This window comes from Zootoca vivipara, chromosome 6, assembly GCF_965207765.1.
Source record: "Zootoca vivipara chromosome 6, rZooViv2.hap1.1, whole genome shotgun sequence".
Lineage (NCBI taxonomy): Eukaryota > Metazoa > Chordata > Lepidosauria > Squamata > Lacertidae > Zootoca > Zootoca vivipara.
In genome coordinates, this window is record NC_142589.1 from 35,468,338 (window position 1) to 35,492,056 (window position 23,719).

The 23,719-nt window shown below is 45.7% G+C and overlaps 1 protein-coding gene across 10 annotated transcripts; it reads left to right on the forward strand.

The window, feature by feature from the left end:
• The first annotated feature begins 588 nt into the window (after positions 1-588).
• Positions 589-18,883, forward strand: MTHFSD (methenyltetrahydrofolate synthetase domain containing). 10 transcript variants are annotated; one of them, XM_088671950.1, is made up of 9 exons: positions 589-700; positions 2,347-2,450; positions 3,358-3,471; positions 3,707-3,820; positions 5,319-5,409; positions 7,942-8,054; positions 8,763-8,888; positions 13,367-13,568; positions 18,721-18,883. In XM_088671950.1, the coding sequence occupies exons 1-9, from the start codon at positions 670-672 to the stop codon at positions 18,870-18,872; spliced, it is 1,047 nt and encodes a 348-aa protein (XP_088528076.1). In that variant the 5' UTR covers positions 589-669; the 3' UTR covers positions 18,873-18,883. The 10 variants fall into 10 exon arrangements, with proteins under 10 accessions (XP_088528076.1, XP_060132038.2, XP_088528075.1 ...); XM_060276055.2 differs by lacking the exon at positions 3,358-3,471 and adding an exon at positions 3,513-3,626 and having other exon boundaries at positions 18,710-18,883; XM_088671949.1 differs by lacking the exon at positions 3,358-3,471 and adding an exon at positions 3,513-3,626.
• The last annotated feature ends 4,836 nt before the right edge of the window (positions 18,884-23,719 follow it).

A 23,719-nucleotide genomic window follows, 5' to 3' on the forward strand; every position in this document is an offset into this window, starting at 1 on the left:
AAAGAAAGAAAGAAAGAAAGAAAGAAAGAAAGAAAGAAAGAAAGAAAGAAAGAAAGAAACCATAGAGAGCAACACCTGGACCTTAAAGGCTGGAAGCGAGCATCATTCATCCTTGACAAATGCATTTCCAAGTAAACGTGCGTGAAAGGGATCAAGCGATACATTCAAAATAAACAAATAATTATCCTAAAGTGCCCAGTTTATTGAAAATTCTGTAGGAGTAACCGTATTTGGTGTGTTGGAAAGAACATTAGTAAGTAACAAAGGGTTTTGTTTTGTTTTTTGCTTCAGGAGCATTGTTTTCACCTCTATGCACTTTTTAATCGACTAAAATCTATTTAACTGCAAATTTCTCATCCTTTACTTAGATGCCATCGCTGGACCTTTTAACGTTTCTTTAATTTTCTACCGGCTGCAGTGAATGAAACGTCCAGACTCTGCAGCCTGCAACGCACCCTTTGCGCTTGCCGACCCACTTGAGGAACTGCGCGCAGGTAAACATGCAGCGGTCGCCGGCGGAGCAGCTGCGGACTGTGGTACCCTCTTCCGCGCTCAGTGCTGTCCCTTCTGGGCTGCCGTAGTCCGTGTCAGCACGTGGAGCGAACGGCAGCTGGAGGAGGAGCGACACTGTAACTTGGCTCGGCTGACTCGTCCAGCTCCGGGGCAGGCATGGAGGTCGCGCAGCAAATGGGCAGCCCCGGTAATGAAGGGGATGCTGGTCTTTACGAAGTGGGCCAAGGACCTTCCTGGCAGAGCGCATGCTTTGCACGCAGGATGCCAATCCCTGGCTGCCAAAAAGGTGGCCGATTTGGGCATCAGCTGCTGAGGCAGCCCCGAAACAGAATCCAACTGATGCCGGTTAAGGAGCATTCTGATCCCTTGTTCCTATGTGGCAAGTGGGGCGCCTGGGACAGGACTGGAGTTCTGGTAGTTGGTTCTGCCAGGGCCGGCCCACCTATGAGGTCAAGGGAGGCAACTGCTTCAGGGGGCAGGATCCACAGGGCTGGCAAATCCCAATGTCGATCTTTCTTTCTCTCCCGCCCCCCTCCCGTTCTTGATAATAGCTCTTCACTCACTCCTTCTTCCCTGGCGGGGGGGGGGGGGCACCAGTTTGCCATCCGCCTCAGGGGCCCAAATGTCTTGGGCCAGCCCTGAGTTCTACTATGAAGGGAAGTGAGCCAGGAAACTAAGCCCTGAGGTTCAGGGATGCATTTAGTCCCCCTCACCCCAATATCCGGCTGTCCAACATGCTGCCTTATTCTGTAAACACCTGGCTCACTAGCCAACTAGCTGCCGCTTTGTTTGCCTCCTTCTTGGGAAACTAAGCCAGGAAGAAGGCTTGCTCTTACCTCTGCTCTAGGTGCAGGTGGTCTACTCGTGCTAAACTGGGGGATGGGGCACTCGTGTGCCTTTTCAATTGCAAATAAATCATCCACAAGGGTGCTGAGGGAAGGGAGGAAGCTGTGTGCAGGTTTCTGTGCAATCTACAGAGGGACCCAGGTGGCGCTGTGGGTTAAACTACAGAGTCTAAGGCTTGCTGATCAGAAGGTCGGCGGTTCGAATCCCTGCGACGGGGTGAGCTCCCGTTGCTCGGTCCCAGCTCCTGCCCACCTAGCAGTTCGAAAGCACATCAAAGTGCAAGTAGATAAATAGGGACCGCTCCGGAGGGAAGGTAAACGGCGTTTCTGTGTGCTGCTCTGGTTTGCCAGAAGCAGCTTTGTCATGCTGGCCACATGACCCGGAAGCTGTCTGCGGACAAACGCCGGCTCCCTCGGCCTATAGAGCGAGATGAGCGCCGCAACCCTAGAGTCGGACATGACTGGACCTGATGGTCAGGGGCCCCTTTACCTTTACCTTACATAGGAACATATCAAACTGCCTTATACCGGATCAGACCATTGGTCCATCTAGCTCTGTACTGTCTACACTGACTAGCAGCAGCTCTCCAGGGAACATCCCCAACCCCAGTTTGAACCTGGGACCTTCTGCATGCAAAGCAGATGCTCTTCCCACTGAGCTATAGCCCATTCCCCACCACTGATCTAGATTCTGAAGGGGCATTGGAAACTGTTTAAAAATTGATTAAATATATAAAGAATAAATAAATACTTGATTAAGGCTGCAGTCCAAACCCCACTTTCTCGGAAGTGAGCCCCAGTGAATTCAAGAGGACTTGCTTCTAAATAGAAATGGTTATAAGGTATACCTAGAGTAGACCTGTTGAAATCAGTGGACTTCTCAAGGATCTGCTCTGAATATGTCTGGCATTGGATTTTGTCCAGGCTTATGTGGAAAAAGGCAGTGTGAATCCCATCCTGACTCTTATGTTCTCTTCTTTATTGCAAGGAGTTTCCAAGTGGGACATCCGCCATAAAATTTGGGACTACATGGAAGCAAATAACTTGGCTGATTTCCCAAGACCTGTCCATCACCGGATTCCCAATTTCAAGGTATGATAGCATGGCCTCCAGGTGAAAATTAAAACACACAACACATTCCTGCTTATTCCTACAGAGGAAGACTGTCAATGGTTGGGACAGGTTTTGACGAAATACTGACAGTGTGTTTTGGTATCACCTGCAAATTTCATTTGGCTTCTGAATGCCACCCTTGAGGCCTTTCTGGGCGACCCTCTGCAACATTTGATGCCCCTCCCACAGCCCTTGTGATGCCTTCCCAAAGCCAGGTGAGACAGTAGGCTTTGGGAAGGAGGCATGAGGGCTCTGACAGGGTCCTAGAGTCCTCCCTCCTCCTTCCCAAAGCCTATTTAGTGCTTTTTCCAGCTTTGGGAAGAAGGTGGAAAGGCTCCAGGACCCTGCCAGAGCCATGCATCTCTTTCCCAAAGCCTAGACCCTTTCTTATTCAGCTTTGGGAAGACAGTGTGAGGATTGTGGGGCCATCAAATTTTGGCCTCGCTCCCCCCACCCTCCTTTGTGACAAGGCAGGGTCAAAGTAATCACTTGGTATGATAAGTTGGACCGCCCTTTCCAAGGGCTATAGCTCAGTGATCCAGAACATCTACTTTGCATGCAGGAAGTCTCTGGTTCAATCCCCAGCATGCAGGGTTGGCAAAGAGCCCTGCCTGAAACCCTGGAGAGCCACTGTAGACCAGTCTTTTTCAAACTTGAGTCCACAGGTGTTGTACTACAACCCCCATCATCCCTGACCACTGGTCCAGCTAGCTAGGGATGATGGGAGTTGTAGTCCGACAACATCTGGGGACCCAAGGTTGTGAAAGGCTGCTGTCCGCAATACTGATCTAGATGGACTGACTTGGTAGAAAGCAGCTTCCCATGATCCTAAGGGCTAAGCCTCTTCCGTGTGTCGCTTCTTATGAAAGATATCCTACCAAAACAGGATGCACCACATGCTTCCGCAAGGCTACCCGATTTGCAGGAGTTCCAAAGTGCCAGGACTGTTAAAGTCAACCCTGATGCCCCCCAGAAGAATGCCCGCTTTTTAGCTCTAGAAGTGAGTATGCTGCTGCTTTCCCCACTTTCTCCCTGGCACAGGGATCTTTCGAGATGAGCGGCTCCGCCCAAGCATGGGATGTCTTTGATAAAGCCAGGGAGGTCAAGGTGGATCCTGACAAACCTCTGGAGGGAATCCGGCTGGCTGCGCTGCAGGTAACCAGAACTTCTCTCCGAGGGGCAATTTCGTAGGCTTATTTTTGTGTGAACACCCCCCCTGTCTCCTCTCCTCCCAGGCCAGGAAAGCTCTCTTGGTGCCAACCCCACGCCTGCGGACTGGGCTGTTCAACAGGATCATCCCTCCCCCTGGAGCAACCAAAGAGATGCTAAGAAAATGTGCCACCTCTCAAGTAAGAACGGCAAGGAGGAGGAAGCAAGGACAGGGGTTTTTTTGGTTAATTGATTTCTACTGTGCTTCAAAAAGACTGCTGAGCATCAATGGGACTAGCTAGAAGACGGTTGAAAAGTGATTAAGTTTCTGTTTCCTTGCTTTCTTGATTTTTTTTTTTGTATTGGTATGTGCAGACTGCAAAGCATTTCTAACCATTCCAGGCCAAATCAACAGCATCCCCTATAAGGAATGGCTTGTTGCTGTCTTGTAGGTCGTAAAGTGGGGTTTTGGCGCCCTCCAGTGTTGGAATGCCAAAAGCAGGCAGCTGTTATGGGATATACTGTACAGTAATTTCCATAGGAGTGCCTATGTTAAGTCCGTTGCAGAAAAACAAACAAACAAAGGATCTTGTTGCAATGCCTTTTAAAGAGCCACAGTTTTATCCCATGGCATAAGCTTTCGTGGGCTAGAATCCACATTGTCAGGTGCATGTAGTGTGTTTAACCACTACAACACACTGTACTAGGACCTGGGAGACCAGGATTCAAATCCCCAATCGGCCATGAAGCTCACTAGGTGGCCTTGAGGCAATCACTGCCTCTCAGCCACCTCACAGGGCTGTTGTAAGGATAAGATAGGGAGGGATGGAGCCATGTACACCACCTTGAGCTCCTTGGAGGAAAAGGTGGGGTATAAGTATAGTCATAATTTTATTAATAACTAAAGCGTTACTTAGTTATTTAGTAGTTAGTTAATATATTCATACACACACGCACATATTGGTGTATATTCATATAGGCAGTGCTGTCAAATGGAATTAAATGTCAAAAATGCAATCTCTGATTATGGTCACATTCACACCATACATTTTAACAATCTTGGAGAATCCTGGGAACTGTAGCTTGTTGAGGGTTTGGGAACCATAGCTCTGTGAGGTCAGCACCCTTTAGGGCCAACACAAACGGCAGTTGCCAAGGTTCCCCGTGACTGCTAAAGTGTTAGGACAGTGCCTTAAACATACAGTGCGAATGTGAACAATTCCACTGTAAGTTTAAATGTAAGCAAGATGACCGTCCGCCATGGCAGAAACTGATAGTAACATAACTCCAGTGGAACAGAATCCATTATTGCAAGGGAAGCTGCAGGTGACAGAACTGAACTGCTTGATTAAGTTGTCCTTCAGCAGCCTTGTGCGGGAGACCCCCCCCCCCATTTGTTCAGGAATGAGCACGTTCAGGTCAGTGGCAGAACAGAAAACCTGGCATCTCTGAAATTGGGTTTGGGGTGGGATTTCCTCCAAGCTGACGTTCCCAATTGCTTTAGAATCCCCAAAGAACAACTTGGCTGGCTTCCAAGAAGAGAGCAAGACCGGCTGTGCTGGATAGAGGAGGCTTCTGTTCTCTCTCAATAGACTGTTGTTTGGTGGGGGGGGGAGAGAAGGTTTGCAAGGGGGAGGGAGAGGAGAGCAATTCAGGCTGACTGTGAGCAACCATTCTTTTCTTCCTCTTCTTTTCCAGGGTGTCCGGGATTACAGCGTACCTGTCGGACTAGACGCAAAGGTCCGCGTGGACCTGGTTGTGGTAGGATCTGTGGCTGTTTCTGAGAAAGGTACTTGGCAGAAAACCATGTGGCTGGAACTTCAGCCAGAGGGGAGCTGCTGAAACAAATTCCAGATAGCTAAGCCTAGTTATGGACAGATTATCTAAATGGAATAGAACCTCCATGTTTAGTGGCAGTATACGCTCCACTGAAGTATCAGTTGGTGGGTGGGAAGATAGTGAGGGAGGGCTGCTGCCTTCCTGCCCTGCTTATGAGCTTCCTGGAAGTGTCCAGTTGGGAAGATGGACAAGGTGGGCCACACCATTGATACGATCCAGCAAGGTTCTTCTTATGTTCATATTAGTCATTATACTTGAGATCAGAGCCCCCATATACCAAGGCAGCATACCCCCAAGCTGGATAGCAACATAGGAAGCAGCTTTATATCAGGACAGGCCATTGGTCCATCTAACTCAGTCTTGTCTACACTGACTGGCAGCAGCTCTGCAGGGTTACAGACAGAGGACATTCCCAGACCTTCCTGGTGATGCCGGGGATTAAACATCTGGGGTCTTCTGCAAGCAAAGGTGGGTCACTGCTCTGAAAAGACCACGGTGTAAGATCACGGTCTTTGAGCAGTTGTGACTGGTGCCTTTTGGGAGCTGTAGGGCTGAAGGCAGGGAGGTTGACAGTAGGTGGCGCCAGAGCCAATAGCAGGAAGAGCCCACTAATTCTAGTTTTGTCCCATCCTCCTCCTGCCTGCTGGGTTCTACAAGGGCAATACTGAGGCTTAACAAACGGGGAAGCTGACAAGCTGCAGCACCCCCAGAAAGATTGTAAGAAGGCAGGCAAGTAGGGACTGGCTGAGGGCAGGCAAGTAGGGACTGGCTGAGGGCAGGCCGAGGTTGTTAGAACAGTGCCCCATTCACCCTAACAAGACCAGCCTGCACTGTCTTTGAGTCGTGGTTTGCAACAAGGAATGTCTACCAACCACAAAAGGAGGAGTAAGATATGAGGTGGTCATATCTGGGAGCCAGTGGAGCATCAGTATCTTGGCTAGATGTAAGGCTACTTTTGTGTAACGTCAAAGTTTTAATTCTGAATTTGCCGCCTCTCACTATGGAGGGCAGAGCGTAACCATCATGGCTAGCAGCTATTGATCACGTATCCTGCATGTATTTGTTCAATCCTCTTTTAAAGCCATCCAAGCTGGCTCCTGTGAGAGTTAGTTGAACTATACAGACCTCGTTATAAATAAAAAGGGCAATTAGTTTTCCAGGTTGGGCCCCCACTGTGCAGTAGTTCTGTTCAGGCTATTCTATTCCAATTCCCCCACCCTTACTCCCAATTTTCCATTCCCCCTGCAGTTGTCCATGCCCACTGAATATGCTCAGTTCTCATTGGGCTCCTACGGAGGATTTTTGCCCTCTCAGGGTCTCCCCCAACACACACTAGCTATTTCATTGCACTTTTCCAAACCTTGGGGTTATCTCTAGCCTGCGGAGACCTTCCTCCTGACGGTAAGTCATGCTGTTTTTGTTAGATAAGCTGTAGTGAAGAGCAAATGGGATACTGCCCAACCAACCTCAGTCTCCCCTCAGTCAGCCCCCAGTCCAGGGGGTGGCTTCCTCCTCCTCAGTCTCAGTATTGGCCTCAGAAGAGAGGAGGATGGGCATAAAACTGGAATTAGTTGAGTCCACTTCTCATTGGCTGTGGGCCTGCCTATCATTGTTCTGGCTCCACCTACTATTGCTCTCCTTGCCTTATGCCCTACCAATCCTGGTGGCACCAGTTACCACTGCATGAACCACATTTGTACAGCTAAGTTTATGACTAGAGAGAGAGAGAGAGAGAGAGAGCATGTAATAATTTTCCAGGACTGTAGGTGGCAGACTTTCTCTTAGAAAAGGTACTTATCTCTCTGACTCCAGCAAAGCTAAATCCTGCAGAGATGGTTTTAGAGGTGTCTGCACTGGGTTTTGTGCTGCAGGGGGTGCCACAACAATGTTGTAGAACAGTTCACAAGATTCGGGCAGTGCTGGATTTTAGCATCGCATGGGAGCCCAAGGTCTGCCACAGAATCCCTCTTCTAACACTGGCTGCATCATCTAGAAACAAAGCAAGTGTGTTGGCTTTTCTTCAGAAGAATCCTTGTAGATTTAGCTGAACGGTGAATGAAATAATAAACAAAAGCTCCTATGAAGAGGCAACCTAACAGATTTAGTTAGTCCGGTAACTATGGAACTCGCTGCCACAGGAGGGAGTGATGGCCACCAACTTGGACAGATTTAAAAGAGGATTGGATAAACTCACAGAGGAGAAGGCTACCAATAGCTACTAGCCACAATGGCTATGTTCTGCCTCCTTGGGCATAGCCAGTAATGCTTCTGAACACCAGTTGCTGGAAACCGCAGGACGGGAGAGTTCTCAGATCCTTCTTGTATGCTTGTAGGCATCTGGTTAAGTCTCTGTGAAAACAGAGTATTGGCCTGGATAGGCCCTTGGCCTAATCCAGCAGGCAATTCCTGCTTATATACAGGTATATAAACAATGTATCCCTGTGGTTGTTTTTTCTTGTGGTCTCTCACTTTCTCACTGCAGGCTGCCGAATCGGGAAAGGGGAAGGCTTTGCAGACTTGGAGTATGCAATGATGGTCTCCATGGGAGCTGTAAGAGAGGACACAGTAGTTGTCACAGCCGTTCATGACTGCCAGGTAACAACAGCTGCTTGGAACTGGGGTGACTCGCTACCTGGCAGGGTGAGGCTTCCTGGGCACTGGGCAAGATCTGAGCTAGGAAATTTTTTTGGTGATTTCTGTGTGATATGCAAAGTAAGCACTTTGCAGAATTGAACTCTGCCCCTTCAGATCATGGTTAGGGGCAACGAGGCAAGCGAAGCACCAAATACTACACTCCCCAGAAGCCTGCTGATTTCCCAAATTCAATAATCTCTTTGGAAAGGAAAATATATTTGGACGCAAGATCAACTATGGAAGCTAGAGGAGCTCATGAGCCTCTGTGATGAGGCAGGCAATGGTTTTAAATTTCAGCTGAGCTGGATGGAACTCACTCCTGCAGGAGGCGATGATGATCACCGACTAGAATGGCTTTAAAAGACCAATTCATGGTGGATAAGCGATTAATGATTGCTAGAGCTGTGATGAGTATGCTTTGCCTCCACAGACAGAAGCTTCTGAATACCAGTTGCTGGAAAATGGCAGGAGGGGAAAGCGCTCTTGTGCTCGTCCTGTTTGAGAGTTTTCCTGCAGGCATCTGGTTGGCCACTGTGAGAACAGGATGCTGAACTAGATGGGCCATTGGCCTGATCCAGCAGGCTCTCCTTGCCTTCTTATGGTGCTAAAGGGCTCTGCATTTGAAAGCCACCTATGAACTGATGATATTTTTCCTCCTCCTTAATATAGGTGGTTGACATACCAGAAGATCTGCTGGGCGACCATGACCTTACTGTGGATTACATCCTTACCCCAACGAGAATAATCAAGACAGGGTGCAGACACCCCAAGCCACAAGGGATCCTCTGGCACAAGGTAGGTGGCCTGTTCTGCAATCAGCAGTTCGCTGGGATGGTAGAGAGGCATTTCAAGTGTCTTGCAGAATTATGCATTAGATGTGCTATAAATGAATAGGTTGTTGGTGACAACAACGAAGTATTAGCATCACAGTCTGAGCATAGCTGCCAAGTTTTCCCTTTTCTCGCGAGGAAGCCTATTCAGCATAAGGGAAAATCCCTTTAAAAAAGGGATAACTTGGCAGCTATGAGTCTGAGGCATAGGGCTAGTGGGCTGGATGCAATGTTAATCCTATGCAGATTAGACCCATTCAAATGAATGGGCCTAAATTAGTCATGTCTTCTGATTTCAGTGGTTCTACTCTGAAAAGGAAAAACACTGGATACAGTCTATTATATTTAATTCAATTTGGTAGCAGAAGGTTGGATTAGAGGAAGCAAAGATAGCCCTATGCGTGGGGGTGGGCGGCGGGGGGGGGGGAAGCGTGAGTTTCCATATTTAAGGGGAGGCGTTATTTTTACCACCCACCGGGAACAAAGCTAGTATGTGGACAGATGTGTGGGTCTGTGGTTTTTTTTTTTTTAAAGTACATCATTGTGTGGATTTTTAAATTGGTTTGATGTTTGCATTCATACAAAATTTAAGAAAAATAAATAGGAGGAGGAAGCACAATATTAGAAGACCAATAACAGAACGACAAATAATTCAACCAGTGACAGTGAACAGTTTATCGATTCATACAATCATACGAATAAACAATAAATAAAATTGCATGAGAATAATAATTATTATCCTGATATAAATATAATACTTATGAATACGTTGATGTAGGTGGGGAAGTTGCCTGAGTAATTTTGTTAAAATTTTAAGTTATTGCTGTTTATTTATACTTGCTGTTTATAATTTGAAGTTTGGGAAGAATCATTATCATACCATCTCATAATTGAAAAAGCATTGCAGCTAATGCTCCGTCCCACCCCTACCCTGTTTGCCATTCCAAAGTTCATTAAACAATGTACATTCTTGTCCGAATCTGTTTGTTTTCATTGTTAAATACTGCCAGGATGTCTAGGAATAGAGAGCAGCTCAGGAATATTGGAGGCAGAGTGGGGTGGGGACAAGAAACGCCTCAATTTGAATCTTCAGGCTGATTGGCTCAGGTGTATTGCTGTGGTGCCCATTGGATCTGGGGCAGAAGGCAGGAAAACCAGAAGTAGGTGGAGCCAATGACAGGCACCACTGATTGGTTGTAAGTAAGGAGGCAGGCTTGAAGCTGGTGGGTCAGAGCCCCATTCACCCTAATGAACCAGCCTCCACTGTTGTGTTCATTGCTTCTTGACAAAAGCACTGAGGGATAGGGAGTGGAGCCTGCAAATTTCTTTTTATTTCCTTGTTTGTTTAAAAGTATTTCAGCCTGCCTTTACCGCTGCATAGCCCTGCAAGTGGTTTGTTGCAGAACCAAAAATGGTGGCAGCAAAAGTAACCCACCAGAAAGCAATCCGACCAAAGGTCCACCCATCTAGCCAGCATCCTGTTCTCACAGAAGTCGGCCAAATGTCTGTGAGAAACCCACAAGCAGGGTTCAAGCACAAGAGCTCTTTCCCCAGTTTTGTACCCCCAGGACCTCGTATTCAGTGGTACAGGGCCTCTGACAATGGACACAAAACATAGCCATCATGACTAGCGGCCGTTGATAGTCTTCTGCTGCACAAAGTTGTCCAAACTTTGAAAACCACCCAAATTGGTGGCCATCGCTGCTTCCTGTGGGAGCGAGTTCCATAGTTTAACTATGCACTACATGAAGAAGTATTTAATTTTATTTCCCTTAAATCTTCCAAGGGAAGATTTGGCTGCATTTCTGGCCAAATCTTCCAATCCAAGCGCAGGAGCAGCCTCCCCTTCTAAGGTTTCCAGCAACTGTTTCTAAGAGAGAAAACTTCTCTCTTAGCCCCATTCTCCACAAAATGTAAAACTTTATACACCTGTATTTCTCCTTTTGTTTGCGGTGGGGGTGGGTGGGGAATATCTGTTCGTTCTCCTTATTTCTTTGCTCTCCCATCGCGACTGTTGCGGTGGTCCTCCCCCCCACAACTCCAAATTTAGTTGGCCAGAAATGCAGCTGTTGCTGAGCTAAAGAGGAAGATTACAACCCAAATCTGCCTTTGCAAACAGATGGCAGGACGAAAGGAAGCACAACCTTTGTCCCAAGGTAGATCACAGGCTTTAATCTCTCCCTCTCTCTCTCTCCCTCCTAGATAACAGAGTTTTTGATATACAGTCTTCCCTGCAGACCAATCCTGTCTGCAGGAGTGTGAAAAGCAGCACGGGAGATGAAAGGGTTCCTGGGTGGTGGTGGGAGGGAGGGCGGCCTTTGCCAGAGCTAGGCAGATCTTGCTTGCGATTAGAAGTTTGGGGGGGGGGGAGCCAGAGATGGCTGAAGAAGTTATTTATGGAGGTTGCATCCTGACACTAGATATGGGAGCCATCAAAGCAACAGGGAGAACTCCTAACACTAGAACTCGTGGACATCAAATGAAGCCGGTCGCTGGAAGATTCAGGACAGATAAAAGGACTTCTTATTGCAGCGTAGAGCTAAACTTTGGAACTTGTTCCCGCAGGAAGCAGGGGTGGGCCCCAACCGGGCTGGCTTTAAAAGAGGACTGGACAAATTCATGGAGGATCAGGCTAGTGGTGGCTACTAGCCATGATGTCAATACTCTGCTTCCACAGTCAGAAGCAGTAATGCTTCCGAACACCAGATGCTGGAAACCACAGAAGGGGAGAGGGCTCTTGGGCTTGGGTCCTGATTGCAGGTTCCCGACCGGCATCTGGTTGGCCGCTGTGAGAACAGGATGCTGGACTAGATGGGCTATTGGCTTGATCCAACAGACTCTTCTTATGAAAATTAGAATTATTCTGCTCTTTTTGTATATATTTTGCTTGGTTTTTCATAATTGCTTCTGCTAATCCTGGGAATGGCTGCTTGGACCTAACATAGTGGCAGAGCAGAGGACACCCCCCACCCAACCCCCCGCCTGAAGTTAGGAGTTGTCTTCAAGAGAGAGCAGAGAGGCAAATTATTCCCATGTCCTGAATAAGGATCCCACCCTCCTCTTTTGCTGTTATGACTTAGCTAAATAAAGACTCCAAATACATAGAGAGAGGAATTGGATTTGACTCAAGAGGCATTTATTTGCATTGGGTCCAGGAGTGATCAGTGATGTGAAAGTGGGTCTGGAGGGGGGACAACTCTCTTTGGACCATTTAGCAGAGTGTTTGTGCATTCCGCAAGGAAATTTGACAAAAACCAACAGGAGGTTCTAAATCGGGGCTCCAGGAGAAACAGAGCAAATAAAAAACACTGTTCCAAGCCAGTTTGGTGTGCTTTGCATATGACATCACCAAATACTCTCCAAAGGGCAGTTTGCACAGCTGAAAATGCTTTCTCTGGAATCGGCAGAGATGCTGTTCAAGCACTGACATTGTCCAGCAATTGGCTGGAAGCTCCTTTTCTTCATGCCACTAATAATTTGCCTGGGAGCGCTGCTTTTATTAGTCAAAAGCCAGTGTTGTATAGTGGTTAGAGCAAGGGAAGGCAACATGGTACTCCCCCAAAGTTGCTGGACTCAAACCACTCATCAGCTCCCAGGCAGCAGATCCAACAGTGAGGGGATGATGGGAGCTGTAATTCAACAACGTCTGGAGGGCCACAGGTTTGGGAAGGTGGAGTGTCGGGCTAGAAGTGAAATGCCCTGGGTTCAAGTTCCCACTCAGCCATGAAGTTCACTGGGCGACCTTGGGGCAGTTGCTGCTTCTTAACCTAAACCTACCTCATAGGGTTGTTGTGAGGATTTTTTTAAGGGTGTTGTGTATCCACCACCTTGAGTTTCTTTGGAGAAAAGGCCAGGTATAAATAAATGAATGGTGATTTTGTTTTGTTTACAATTTAAACATTTACCTCTTGCTATTTTAATCAGTTTCTCAAGCAAAAGAGGAGGGGGGAATATGGGTTCTTAAATCTAAATCATAACTAAGGTGAAGGATGAAGAGGTGAAGGATGAAGTATAATTTTTTGTAAGTAATGGAGTTGTAAGTGCTAGTGTCCAGACTAGATCAGAGCCAGAATGAAAGGTCTCTGAGTGTACCAAAGGAAGAACAGGGGGTGACTGTTATTAACATGAACAGTGCTCTCCTCCTGCCCCCCATCATAGCTCTATCCACCTAGGATGAGGGAGCCAATGGGGAAAGTTCTGGAGGAAGGATCCAGCGCAGCACTTGATCATGCCTGGCAAGTCTGTCAAAGACAATGTGCTGTAATAGAAATAGCCAATATTGGTGAAATGTGTAGTATTTCTCTTCACAGATGCTAGGTGTGCTTTGTGTATCTCTTACATCATCCAATGCTACTGGCAGAACTGTGTGATTGCCTGGTCTTGTGTTTTGAAGTTTGGGTTCGATTTAAGGAGCGGGGGAACTAACTCTTCTCCATGCTTTAGATCAGTCACGAAATGCTGGGGAAGATCCCGGTCCTCAAGAACCTTCGCCACAGAGAGAAACAAGAAGGCAAGGATGTTGCCCTCAAGGATGAACAGCGAGATGTTCCAGCTGCTGGCAAGCCGGTGAGGGTTGCCAAGAAGAGCAGACCTGAAAGTAGCAGTTTCCAGGATCAGGCCAGCTTGTCCCAAGCAAGTCCAGAAGGTGGGGCATCACCAGACAGCTCTCCCCTCCCCGACACACCTGTCTCTGTGTATGTGGGCAGCATCCCTCAAGGGACCAGAGTGGGCGAGTTAAAGGTTGCCCTGAGACAGTGCCAAGCAACTCCTGCAAGACTGATATGGCAAGGAGCACAACACCGGGCGTTTCTCAATTACGATGATAAAGCCACAGCTGATGCTGCTGTTGTGGCTCTACAAGGCTTAAGCCTCCACGGTAGTCCACTGAGAGTAGAACTAGCCAGGAACCAGCTGAGCAAAACAGGAAGCAGGCCCAGGTGAAGCTGAATGGACAGTCAGGTGCAGATCTGGGTACAACAATGGAGTACAGCGTGCTTGAAGGGTTTTCAGGGTTGGGTGATCTTATCGATCTTGGAGGCTACTTCTTTGGACAGGGACACTAAGTCTTCACACAAATAACTGGTATTTTAATGAATGCTGAGGATTTAGAACAGATTTTTTTTTAGCTACTCCAGCTGTTGGACTCCAACTCCCATCAGTCCTAGTTAGCATAGCCAGTACTCAAGGATGATAGGAGCTGTAGTCTAGCAACATCTGGAGGGCCATGGATCCCCCCCAAGCTACTCAAAGGTACATTACCCAGAATCCTCAGCAGGGGGCAACGTCAGGGCTTGGTCTACATGGCAAAACCAATGAGTCTGCCATCTCTGCATGTTCCCTTAAGTAGAGAACTAGCACGTCAAGAATAGTTCTAACCCAGCCCATTCCCTGTTTGCTAGCTTTATGCTGGCAGGGAGGTGTTTTCTTTCGGTTTTTAAAGATGGTGGAGCATGCAACGATGTGATACGCCCCATCCCCACAGTCAGAGATGGAAAAGTCCCTTCTAGCATATCACTGCTCTTGACACCTTGTACTTCTGCTGGTATAAATCAGTTTAAACCACTTTGAATTAACCATGTAAACATACATTCTATGGAGAAACCATTTAGACCACTTTGTGCAAAACCTATTTGGCCATGGTATTGCTTGATGAATCAAAATTATGCGCACCTGCCCAGCTCTCTGCTGCTGCTCCCTTTATACCCATTTACTATTTCACTGCATTCAGATATGAATTATAATACTTGATATTTGAGTACAACTAGGGGTGGCTTGCTACTGCATTACAGCTCCCACCATCCCTGACTATTAGGCCATGCTGGCTGCGGCTGATGGAAGTGAGAGTCCCACAATATTTGGAGGGCCGCAGGTTCCCCATTCCCTTATGAAAGAGGCATTCTTCTGTCTCTTCCAGGCAGCAGAGAATGCTGCTTTCGAAATGAGGGATAGGGCGGGGACCTTGTGTTGCTGGACTACGAGTCCCATCATCCATGACCATTAGCCATGCTAGTTGGGGCTGATGGGAAACATAGTCAAACAACCTCTGGAGGGCACCAGGTTCAGAAAGGCTGCTCTGTGGGGGAAGAGTCGATGTGAAGAGTACATTTAGAAGGCATGTGCACAAATGCCTTTTACAGAATAAAACTAATCTCTTGGATTTCCCCTCCCTCTCTAATTGTATGTTTCTTTGTTTCCTGAAAAACTGGTGGGATTGTGGTTGAACCTTTTTTTTTCTAAACAGAAGCTCTTTTGCAGCCAATCTCAGGCAAAAAGTCAAAATAAGCATTGCGATGTTCTCTTTCTTTGAAAAAGAAAATACAAGAGTTGGAAATATTTTTCATAGCTTCAGGATGTACTCTTAAGTATATTTTAAGCCCATTATGATGCCCCAGGAGAGGCAGACCTTTCAGAAAGCATTAAAGAAAACCTTTTCAAGGTTGCAGAGTTGCTTTCTGGGCAAAATCCCACAGCCTGTTCTGCCTTCTCTTTTTTGCAACCCCCCCTTTTTTGCCTTAGGAAAACAAAAGCTAAAAGCAATTACATTGATGCCCTGCAACAGTTTTAAAGAAACCAACACAATGGGAAAATGCCTCTTCTCTTCCCTCCCCCCCCAAGAGCTTGAGCACTAGGACTAGGTCTCCCCCCCCCCAAGAGCTTGAGCACTAGGAATGGTCTGTAGAGTCAGACCATTGGTCCATCTACCTCAATGTTATCAATGCTGACTGGCAGCAGCTCTCCGGGATTTCGGGAAGGTCCTTTTCCAGTCCTGCTTAGAGGTGCCTAGACTCAAATCTGGGTCCTTCTGAGTGTAAAGCAGTTGCTGTGTCTCTGAGCCATTGCTGTTCGCCATATTATACTACTGGAGCTTATGGCTTGCATCCGGGGTTAACATCCTATACAGAGGAGACCCATTCAGAATAACGGGTGCAGCTAACTCTTAAGTTGTAATTAAACTAAGTTGTATTCAGAGTCAGCCACCTACTCCTAGGATGGGGAACATGTGACCCTCCAGATGTTGCTGGGTCTCCAATTCCCATCTGCCCCAACCTGGATGGGCAGGGATGGTGGGAGTTATAGTTGAACAATCTCTGAAGAGCCGCCCATCCCCACTCCCTGGAATAATCCAAAGAACTGTCCTGTGTGAGCTCCATGCATCAAAAGGGGGCTTCTAACCCGTTCTTCTTAAATAGTAGCACCATCTTTCCATGCCACCCTGCAGATATCACATTGCAAGCTCCTCTGGAAATTCTGCAACATTTCAAATGCAATTTCTAATGCAGTGGGAGATGTTCAAAGATGGGAACCAACATTTCTCTTGAGCGTGGTAAACACATGCCACCTCCACCCACTTTTAAGTAATTCTTTGGGTTGGGACCATGGTTTCCAAAAAACATTGTGATTTTCAAGTCAGGTGGTCCAAAGGAATGGTCCCTTTCCTGTTCTGTACACTGGGTTATTTTTTTTTTAATCTATGGAAACCTCTTGGGGGGGGGAATATGGCTAATCAGCCAGAAAAATAGAAAATGGAAAATAAAATTGCAACATTGTTTAAGCAAATGATTAGACCAATTAATAGCCTGTGGGTTGAGTAAAATTGGAGTCCCTGGTGGAGAGCAGGCGTGGGTTTTTGCTTTCTTTTTAATTTTATTTCCCTATAAATAGAATAAACAAAATGGTGAAATAACTTGCATACAGTGGTACCTGTGGTTAAGAACTTAATTCGTTCTGGATTTCCACTCTTAACCTGAAACCGTTCTTAACATGAGGTACCACTTTAGCTAATGGGGCCTCCTGCTGCCGCTGTGCCGCCACGGCACGATTTCTGTTCTCATCCTGAGGTAAAGTTCTTAACCCGAGGTACTACTTCCGGGTTAGTGGAGTCTGTAACCCGGTGTTTGTAAGCCAAGGTGTTTGTAACCCAAGGAACCACTGTATAGGAGTGCATGTGGATAATGCATTATCCAAAATATTGACTTAGGCCATTGAGATACAAAGTTTTGGTAGAATACAAAACATAAAATAAAAACATCCGTGTAGCTATGATATAGTAGCCTTTCCAGTATCTGAGTTTTCCCAGAAAGGTGTGGTAGTGGTTTTTCCCTATTGTGAAATGGTATCAGCGTTGACAACTGTGTTTCTTACTGCCTTGCAGGTAAGAAGGCTATAATACGTGAGAGGAGTAGAGATATTATTAAATAGAGATTGCAGCTAAGTTAACCAGGTGGCAGGAGGAGGGGGGTTGTTCATTTTCTGGGACACTGGCATAGCATACATTATGAAATCAAATCAGACAGAAGTAAAATTGTCTTTCTTATTTTGTTCCCACCATGTCCTTAATCTATTTGTCAGTCTTTCTAAGAGAGCTGTTTCCCACACCAATTTGTACCAGTTAGTTATCATAGTTAGCTTAAAGCTTTCCACTGTCCCTGCCTTATAAACAGCATGTAGAAAGGTATCCCAGAGGGTGGGTGCAATTTTGACCATTGCCTATGTTGACTGGGCCAGATGAGAGCTCTCCAATAACTGGATTGCCACAGTCTTGCAAAAGAGAAAAGAAAAATACCTTCCTCTTGTTTTGGTAAGAATTTTAACAGTTGCTATATTAAGAGTAGATGATTTCTATGACTTTGGACTGTTTCATTTACAGAAAGCAAAGTTTTCATCTCCGAAAGGAAACAATCACTCAAGTTGTTGATATATGGGAGTCATTCTTTGCTGCTGCGTGTAAACAGGCGCAGCAATTCCTATTGTACATAAACTCCTGGTTCCTTGCAAATCCCCAGGGAAGCATTATTATATCCTGCTTCTTCCAGGTGTGGTTTCGCTTGCTGGCCATTAGATTTGGAGAGCTTTTCGCAGAAAGGAGTATATCCCAATACCTTGGGGTTATTTCTGGCATTTCAAGATTAATTTCCATTCCAAACAGCAAGGGGACTCAAAATATGAAGTGCCAGGAAATGGAGGGAAAACTCCAGAAATACTTTTTTTTTTAAAGAAACCTAAATGAATTGTCATAATATGATTTAGGAGCAAATGTCTGCCTGGCTAGAATTCACCAACATCTCCCTGTTTTGAGGAACGTCCTTGTAAATGCATTTACAAAAGTGTCAGCATCATAAAGGTGCGCAGGTCTTTTCCTTTTTAAAAAAAAACTTTTTTAAACACTTTATGGCTAGAACTCTATGCAGGTTAGCTCGCTTTCAAATAAACTTGCATAGGATCATCTGGTAAGTTATAGAGTTTTCCAAAGTCAGTCACTTCTTAGCAATCATAAATTCCATGAGTGGCCAGCAGGCAGCGCAATTGGTGCATCAAACATCCATTGAAATCTTTAGCTTTCAGAGGCCATGCATCTCCGCATGGTTTTTAAGCATCTATCTTTCCTTCTCCTACATTCCCCAGTTTGTTTGGTTTCATGTTTACGGTTTTTATATTTTATGGTCTGTTTTACTGGTAACCACCGTCAGTACTCTTTGGGGTGGAAAGGTAAGTTAGACGTTATTTAAGTAACCAAATAAAACTGATCATAAAAAGTCATACTAATTGAGAGGTTTGGTATGTGGGCATGGGGTGGGGGGGTGGGGAGAAGGGAACAGGGAGTTATGGTCTAAGTAATGTTCCAAGGAAACATCAGAAAGGGGAGTCCAAAAATGTGATACAGTACTGATATTGTGCCAGATTTTGAATTCAGTAAAAATTAAATATCTGCACCTCTTGATTAGTGTGTCTCACCGCTGACATAACCATTTCTCCTTGATTTCCCCCCCCCCTCTGAATTTTAACAAGGGCTGATGCAGGCAATGGTGTATACCTTGTAGAGCTGCGGTATTCTGAATCAACACATCAGGGCCTCATCCAGGCTCTGCCCCAAGCTACCTTTTACCTTGAATGTTTATCTTGCGAACCACCATTTGATCTTATGATGGCGATACACAAGTCTAATAAATAAATAAAATAAAATGTTTGGGTTTTATTCTTTATTAATTACATTTGCCCCCTGATTTTTCTGCAAGGAATTCCATGTGGTGTTCTCTTCATTTTTTGTTTTTTGTTTTATCCTTATAACACCCCTTTGAGGTGGGTTATGCTGAGTGAAAGTGACTGCCCCTAGGTCTCCCAATGTGCTTCATGACTGAGTTGTGGGTCTCCCCATTCCTAGTCCAACACTCTTAATGCATTGGCCCAAAAATCCATTGCAAGCATTGAGGTTTATATACAGTACAACTAAATTGCATTCAATCCATGCTATCCGTTTAAAGTCCTCTTTAAACAATCACAGTTTCTCCTCAAGAATCCTGGAGACTAGTTTGTTAAGAGCGCTGAGAGATGTTAACCCTGAGGGCACTATAGTTCCCAGAACCCAGAACAAGCCACAATTCCCATGATTCTCTGGGGGAAGCCATGCCTGTGAAGGTAGAATGGGCCAGGACTGAAAAAGTGCTATATAGTGTGACCTGGATCTCCTCTGAGTAGAATTTAGTGTTACGATGCCTTCCATCTTCACTTTGGTGTGATGGGGACTAAATCCAAGTGTGCAGGAGGAGTCTATGAAAAGCTGCCCTCCTCCAGGGAAATGAATGGAGGCTCCCTCATGAACTCTAGAGAACATCCAGTGTTTTGTGGTGTGGTATGTAATGGCAGCTACCAGGCCCCCAGAAATGCGTTCACAAGCCAGTAAAAATGTTCACAACTGTCAGACAGCTTGGGGTGGAGGGAATCCAGTTGGCAAATCCTTGTGCGAAAAAAATATTTCCCCCCCCCTCCCCGTTACCCCTGCCTTGGTCTTTGCAAAAGAACAGGGCGACTGCTGTCATGTGTGGCTTAAACCGACCATAACCAGACACACTTGGTGTATGATTCCCAGCAGAGATGTGGATTCTTGCTGTGATAAGAATAGAGCTGTGGGACAAGGCTGCATTGGAGTCCGCAAAGTTTTTGGAGGCTGGCTGGGTGGCCCATTCCTTTGTTGTCAGCATTGGTCTTCATGACAGCTTCATGGGTGCCCTTAGATTCAATGCAATGGTGTATAAAACACCAACAGCAACAGCTGAGAACCGATGATGATGATGATGATATATTTTTTTGTACCCTGCCCATCTGACTGGGTTGCCCCAGATACTCTGGGCAGCTTTCAACAGAATATAAAAGAACACAACACAACATCAAACATTTAAAGCTTTCCCCAAACAGGGCTGCATTCAGAAAGTCATATAATTGTTTATCTATTTGACATCTGATGGGAGGGCGTTTCACAGGGCGGGCGCCACTACCAAGAAGGCCCTCTGCCTGGTTCCCTGCAACTTCACTTCTCACAGTGAGGGAACAACCAAAAGGCCCTCAGAACTGGACCTCAGTGTCCAGGGATGGAGATGCTCCTTCAAGTATACAGGACTGAGGCTGTTTAGAGCTTTAAATGTTCCATGTTCAGGGGCAGTCTACCACTGGAAACCAGTTACTGGGGACCAGCTGTTGCCCACTTGGGGGTCTACCTGTAGCAGTGTCTGTTTGATACACATGGAATCCCAGATCAAAAGGCATGGGGAAGGTTCTGTCTTTGCAGGGGCAGAGACCTGATGGAGTGAATGTGCACTGATCCACTCTAGAAACCTTGAGGCCTTATCTTCACTTCCCTGTCAAAAGGTGCATTGCGTGGAAAGGGGACCTGCCTGTTTAGTCTGAGCTCAATGGCCTGTGGAATAGCTGGCATCCAAGGCGTCTTCTGGTTTGGCTGGTTCACTCAACACTGAGCCATCTGTAACCACGCAAAATCTCACCTGGAGCCTGCAGACCAAGCCCCTTGGCAGGCATGCCCACAATTCAAGATGTGTCATCTTTCCTCCTTCTTTGTACAGGAGATCAGGCTTGACACTTTTATTGTCTGACATAAATAAAGGCCAAACCTAAATGCTTCTTCAGCATAAACTTGACCCTTTTTCTAAGTGGCCTACATACATTAAAAGATAAGACAGTCCCTGCCTGCCAGCTCACAAGGATGCATAAGGAAAAAGGGATGGGGAGGGGAGAAGAAAGCATGCGCTGGAGCACCTGCTCTTTCTCTGGCCAATGGAAGGCAGCAAGCTGGCCTGGCCCTTGCCTTGATGTTCATCCTGGGAAGCTAGTGGCTCACTTCACTTTCCCCTCCCAGTTAACTGGCCTTTGGAGCAGAGTGTTCTTTCAGGGAGGAAGCAAGTTTCTGGGACCAACAGATCTAGATGATAATCAGGAGAATAAACCTGCAGTTTTCATTGGGGGGTTTCAACTCCACTGCTCTGCAAACATGTACACCTCTGGTTGCTTCAATGTCAAGTTTCTCTGGAATCTGGTTGGGAGGTATTATTTAGGAAGAGGGGGAAGGTGAACAAACATATTGCTTCTTGAAAAATGTCTCCAGTATGCATTGACATTTCCTCCTACCCACCCTCCTCCCCCCCGGACTTCTTGCTATTACTATTTCAGTTAGGGCTTGAGATGGGGTATTTTTCTTTCCTTCTCTTTCCGCTTGATGAATGTTGCTTTACTAAAAAAGAAAAAGAAAAATCCACACACAATCTCAACCTGCAGAAATGGCCAGCTACATGCCAAGCTTGATCCACACAGCGAGGCATTTGTGCCATTAATTGCCTCTGCTGAAGTTATTGATAATTTCGTTGTAAGCTGAGCTGAGAGAAATCCCCCTTGGGCTCAGAATAATCAGGTCTGAGAAGAAACAGCTTCGTGAAAGGTAGATCTCCAGAGAGGCTGGGAACTGTGGTGGGTCCAGAGAGGAGGAGAAGAGGGAAGTGTGTGCAGGGGGAAGGGAGAGGGAGTCTTTAACTAGGATTTCATGCTAGTTAATTTCAGCTCAGAGAGAGGTGAAATTGAAAGGCAAAATGATAGCCAGAATCCATTGAGAAGTTTCCCAGTAAAGACCCCATTGAAACAAATGGGGGGGGAGAGAGAAGATGGGGGAAGTGTTGACCACTGGATCCAGAGATTCTACTGCTGAAATATTATTATTAATATTATTATTATTATTATTATTATTATTATTATTATTATTATCAGCATCAACACTGAATTTATTACCCACCACCAGCAGGTCCCAGGGTGGGTTATAACAACATTAAAAACAGTTAAAACAAATTACATTCACAGCAATAGGGTGGGCCTTGGATAGAAAAAAGATGTAGTAATAGTAGTAATTAATCATTATAACCTGCCCTTCATCCTAAGGTCCTTGGACAGGTAACAGCATTAAAACACAATATTAAAAACAGTTTAGAACAACTATGAAAATAAAGCTTTCTTCTTGTTTTTGTAGGCCATTGACAGCTGGTGGCTTTTTGTTTTTTTTAATTGCACCATTTTTAAAAATCATCTGCAGGTATTTTCAAATTGCAACTTTGGGGACGTATCTCCAGTATATCAATAATTATTATTAATCATAATAATACTCCAGGATATAACAATCTGTGAAGTAAGGTTTAGGGTCAGAGAAGGAGCAAACACAATGGGTGAAATTGGAAGATTAGAGGACTTAAATCTTGTACCCACATACCTGGTGATGAGACCTGCTAGACTCAATGGGGCTTATTTCTGAGTAGGCTGGCAAGGGGTTAGCACTGTTAATCTTACAGAAAATTCTGAAAGGTTTTTTTTAAAAATCAGTCTCCACTATGTAAGTACAAGGCGAGAACACTCCAGTTTAAGGTATGGATGCTTGAGGATTTTGTTCAGCTTGCATTTTAAAGTGGAACAGTTTGCACTTGGCTTTTGCACTTTTGGGGGTACATTTCCTACCTCAAAGCATACCAGAATGCATTATAGGTGTATATTAGCAAAATTAATGTGCATTACTGTACATTTTAAATGAAAGAGAAGCAAATGGGATCAGATGGGATTGGACAAATTTATGAATGAAGACATACAAAAATGAATCATCTATTCCTACTTCTGTGTTCACACACAGGTCCTATTTATGAAATGAAGTTCGAGTTGGAGATCTTCCCAGTGGATGCCCCTTTTTTTAAAAAAAAGGGGGGCTACCTTTCCCTTATTATTTTCCACAGGGCTGTTCTATATTCCTTTAAAATAAACTGCCATTTATTTTTTGTTGCTGAAGAGGAGTGCATCTCTGCCATTATAAAATCCTGAAACTTGGAGGAAAAAGGGAATAATTGCCCAAAATGCTTAACTAGTATGAACTTTGTGCAGATTAAATCCCTTTTGGAACTACTTCTTTAAAACAGAGAGACAGAGAGAGAGGGTCATAAGTATCTGTCATAATCATATTCCTTTTTACATGTATCACTTCCAAGTTATTTGAATCAATTTGAACATGTTTTGTAGATGAAAAAAAACAGAATGACCACTCCACACATCAAATGGGGGATGACCTTTGTGTGGTCGCGCGCAGCCCCCTGATCCCATAAGGCGACTCCCTGGTAGTTTGGGGCTGGCACCGCCTTCCCAGGTAGGATTCCAGGGGTCTCTGCCTACCCCAGCCTAGCATCCAATCTTGCCTGGGGAGGTGTTGCCAGGGGGTGGCCAGGTAAGGGGAGGGACTTTCCAGCTCACACAATAGAATTTGAATCTTACCTCCAAGTACCAGTTGACTCCAGAGGTTTGTAGATGAAAAAAACAGAGAGTAGAATTTTGACTGGATTTGGACTGTTTCACAGATGGAGGGGGGAATGTTGACATTTGGAGTTAAAATGCTCATCAGAAGTTGAACTTAATGTGGATTCCCTACTGGAGGAGCACACTTCCATATTTTCCATCTTCAAAGTACAGTGGTACCTCTGGTCAAGAATTTAA

Bases quoted from the DNA above. Each gene is read 5' to 3' on its own strand.
- MTHFSD (XM_060276053.2), top strand. From the start codon at position 670: ATGGAGGTCGCGCAGCAAATGGGCAGCCCCG. The intron at 3,472-3,706 runs GTGAGTATGCTG...CTCTCCTCCCAG, and splicing joins CCCGCTTTTTAGCTCTAGAA to GCCAGGAAAGCTCTCTTGGT. The intron at 8,889-13,366 runs GTAGGTGGCCTG...TCCATGCTTTAG, and splicing joins AAGGGATCCTCTGGCACAAG to ATCAGTCACGAAATGCTGGG.